General features: G+C 34.3%; 1 protein-coding gene across 1 annotated transcript; it reads left to right on the top strand.

Annotated features, from left to right (window-relative positions):
• The first annotated feature begins 3,231 nt into the window (after nucleotides 1–3,231).
• On the top strand, nucleotides 3,232–3,456 carry LOC109238324 (histone H1-like). Its single transcript, XM_019404757.1, has one exon. The coding sequence runs from the start codon at nucleotides 3,232–3,234 to the stop codon at nucleotides 3,454–3,456; it is 225 nt and encodes a 74-aa protein (XP_019260302.1).
• The last annotated feature ends 906 nt before the right edge of the window (nucleotides 3,457–4,362 follow it).

Genomic DNA, 4,362 nt, shown 5'->3' with positions numbered 1-4,362 from the left:
CCCCCCCCTTTTTTTTTCAATCTGCACCTCTTTTCTTCATTTTTGCTTCTCTCTAATCACTTTTGATTTTCATTTTGTTTCTGTCGCTCTTTTATTTTGGCACTCTTTTTTTCTCTTTTTTTTGTTTTTGTTTTTGTCACTCTTTTATTTTATGTCGCTCTTTTTTTTAGTAACTTTTTCTTTCTTTTTCACTCAATTTTTTTTCTTTTTTTTTCGGATTATTTTTCACTCAATTTATTTTAAGGCTATGATCGAATCAGATGGAGATTGCCTACGTATCATGACGCCGCATGAATTAGATCTTTACGTAGTTCAGGAATACTAGGAACAAGATAAATAAGCTAACTTTTTCTTTCTCTTTGCTTTTTTTTAATTTATTCAACATTTTAAATAGGCAAATATACCTCAATAGCTTCTAACAAGGAAAATATTTTGGATTTTCATTTTTTTTTAAAGAAAGACTTCTAAAAATCCCTTTTCTTCTGATTGGAACTTTGGGAATTTCAAAAGTAAAAAAAATATTTTTGTTTGAATTTCCATTCGTTTTGTCATTTTCTAAATAAGAAAGAAAATATTTTTGAATTTTGGATGTTGCCTCTTAATTTTGAAAGGGGGGACTTTTAATAAAATATTTTGAATTTCTGAGTTTTTCTTTTTTTAATTTACAAAAGTACTTCTAAAGAAAAACGAAAACATTTTTGGACTTCAATTTTTCAAAATGTTTATGACATTTACGAAAGAAAGACTTTTAAAGAAGGAAAAGAATATTTTCTTTGAATTCTTTTTTTTTTTCTGATTTTTTTTTTGTTTTTTGGGGAAAATACTTCAAAATAAAGGAAATCCGCATTTTGGATTTTGATTTTTGATTGATTTTTCTTTTTATTTCTTTTTTCCGTATGAAAGACTTCAGAAAGAAGGAAACAATTTTTTTTGAATTTAAATTTTTTTTTTGAATTTTCTAAGGAAATGCTTCTAAAGAATGATTTAAAGGAAAATATTTTTGGATTTTTAAAAATTGGGGCCGGAACCGATGAGGTTTGCCTACGTATCTCACATTCGGTGAGAATCAGACCCGCGTAGTTCGATCAGTTTTGACGCAACAAGAAAGCATGACTTATTTTGAAATGACCTTTTCTCTTCTTTTTTTCAAAATTTCGGCAAAGTTTCGGGATAATTTAAACAGTAGGGTTTTTTGGAAACGGATGATTTTCTCTCTCCTACCTCAATCTTGGTTTTTCTTTGATTTTTCTTCCCTAATCTAGAAGCCAGTCAACATACAAGCCGAAACAATTAAATGCACAAGTAGCATGTAAAATTGCATCGGGGTGGTCTTTTTATTTCTGGTACACCTGTCCTAGAGAGACCCAACCCCTGTGTTGAGTCCCCAAAGTCAAATGCACGTGATACAAACAAGCGTTCCTACTAGGGATCCGACATGAGGCTATGTTATTCTAGGTTTAAAACCTGGGTGTATTGTTCTAGACCTGGCTTACCCGAGCGGACAACTCGAGCCGAGGGGGGCAACGTACCGGTAACCAAAAGGCCATCCGGCTTTGTAATTGATCCGATGCTCGTTCTAAATTAGGGTATGACTCTAACAGAAAAGAAGTCACGCCAACGTGCACTTCCCAGAAGATTTAGAAGACTCAGAGAAGAAGGATTTCGTAACAGTTTATATACAGTTCAAATAATACTAAAGCGGTAAAAAGTGGCATTTAGCACGTTAGGCTCAAACATGTAATAAAAATCAGATAATAAATAAAAGCCAACTATAACAGTTATTCTAAGCTCGAATTCTAAACCCTGAACCAAAGATTCTGGGTTCTATTTCCTAGCAGAGTCGCCAGAGCTGTCACACCTCCTTTTTCCCGAGGGGGGATAGAGGAGTTTTTCCAATTAAAGTGACATTATTCGAATGGGATTATTTATTTATTTCAAAGTCGCCACTTGGGATATTTATGGTGTCCCAAGTCACTTGTTTATTTTAAATCCCAAATCGAGGAAATTGACTCTTATTTACGGTCTGCGACACAGAAGATCGGGTAAAGAATTATGTTAACCCGGGAGAAGGTGTTAAACATTCCCGAGTTCCGTGATTTTAGCACGGTCGCTCAACTATTAATAATTGGCCTCATTATCTGATTTATTACAAGTTTTAAACCTATTGTGCATTTTCAAACTTTTACCGCTTTTATGGAATTATTTAACTACTTTTAGTATTTATGGACGCGATGTCGTGCACTCGTTTGTTTTTGTACACATTGCGAATCGCGTCATGGGAACCGTACCCACGATCTACAATATTTTTATTTTATTATTGTTCGAAGTTATGGTCGGGTCACATGAAATGCACACCCGAATGTGATTTACGTATCGAGACCATGCCACGGGAACCGTACCCATGTCCACGATGATTTATTAATCGCGCCTAAAACAAACTACGATGTTCATGAGTTGATTAATTTCCTAAGATCCGTGGTTTTTTTGTAAAAGATCAAAAGGTTGTGAAATTAACATGGATAAGGATAGATTTTTAACAGGGGGAACAAAAAGAATTAGTCCAAAACAGACTTCCTAGATTTGGAGCAGTGGACTAACTCGCAAAACACTAAAACTTAGGACATAATGAAAGTTAGCATTTCTGGAATCTTCATTTACAGAGGAAAACGTAGCAGCTATATTTTTAAGGGGTTAAACCAACGCTCAACTTTCAAAGTTCGGATAATTCTAGGCTTTCGTAACCCATATAAAATTAGGTGTAATAAGGAGATATATTCAGCACAGTGTTCATAATTAAATGACTGAACATGATAAATATTCACCACATTTTTACCATAGACATACCAAGAACAAGTTTGAATACTAGCATAGACTTTCAAATCTATCAACAGCCAACACCACCTCGAAAATTTTAATAAAAAAATGTTGAACATTATATATGAGCAAGAATTAAACAAAATAAGATAGAAATTGAAGTTTAAGCAAACACTTCTGCATCAATAGGAAATCTAGCAAGAATACAGCAAAGTTCCAATCATACCTAAAAATAAAAGATGGACTAGGATTGACATACCTAAACAAAGAAGCAACAACACTAAAGTAAACCAACGATAGCATATAGAAGCCCAACAATGATCACCAACAACGACCGAAGACAACAATCGTTATCTTTTAGCAATTACCACATAGCATTCAGTTTTCGTCAATTAATCTTTTTTGTTTTGTTCTACAATGACGTCTACAACTGCAAAAAAAACTTCTGCTCCTAAGAAACCCGGATCCCGTCCTCCTTATGCTTCTAATTTCAGGAAATTGCTTTTAGTTCGGATGAAGAAGCTTGTTGCTTATGGTAAACTCACTAAACTCAAGGGCTCTTTCAAGCTGGCCTCAACCGCTACTGAACCCGCCGCTCCGGTGAAGCCAAAGAAGGGTGTTGCCGCTGGTGTTCTTGTTTGAGGGAGCGTCTAGGTTTTTCTTTTTTAGAGGGGGAGGGGGGGTCCAATTATCTTCATCCTGTCGAAGATGAGAGAAGAATTAAGGAGAAGGGAAAACGGCGCTAGGGGGGAAGGTTTGATCTTCTAGGTCTTTTTTTTGGAAGGGGAGGTTTTAATGAGAGATGCTGGGTTATTGGACTAGGCGGGTAGGGTATATAATGGAATTGAGCTGGCCTGATGTGTTTAAGCATTTGGGATTTTTGGGCTTCAAATTAAGCTGACCCAACTGAAATTAAAAGACCAAATCTACTTCTTTTTTCTTTTGATTTTAAGTTCTAACAAATTAAATCCTAAATTAAAACCTAACTTAAATCTAATTAGCAAAATTAATTCTATTTATCTATTAACAAATGCATAAAATAATTTGTTTGATTTTTTTAATATATTAATTCTAACAATTAAAGAGTGACTAATTCCTATAAATGTAAATTAAACCTAAGATGGCATGAAATTAAAATGTGATAATTTTTATGTTTTTTCTTATGATTTTAAAATATTAAACATGCATGATATGCAACTAAATAAAGAAAAACTCCTAAAATCCATTAAAATTATTTTTGGTCTAATTTTTAGGAGTTATTTTCATGCGGGGCAAAAATTAGGTGCTCACAACCTCCGTCAAAGCAATCAGAAGTTTTCTTGGGCACGCCGGTTTCTATAGGAGATTTATAAAGGATTTTTCTAAAATTGCTAACCCCTTGTGTAAATTGCTTGAAAAAGATCACCCTTTTGTATTTTCTGATGACTGCAGGGTAGCTTTTGAGGAATTAAAGAAGAGACTGGTAACAACACTTATCATAGTTGCCCCCGACTGGGAGCAACCGTTTGAGCTGATGTGTGATGAGAGTGATTATGGTGTGGGAGCAGT

The sequence above is a fragment of the Nicotiana attenuata genome, unplaced genomic scaffold, assembly GCF_001879085.1.
Source record: "Nicotiana attenuata strain UT unplaced genomic scaffold, NIATTr2, whole genome shotgun sequence".
Taxonomy (NCBI): Eukaryota; Viridiplantae; Streptophyta; class Magnoliopsida; order Solanales; family Solanaceae; genus Nicotiana; species Nicotiana attenuata.
The sequence above is the reverse complement of the archived record's forward strand: the minus strand, read 5'-3'. Positions and strand labels throughout refer to the sequence as shown.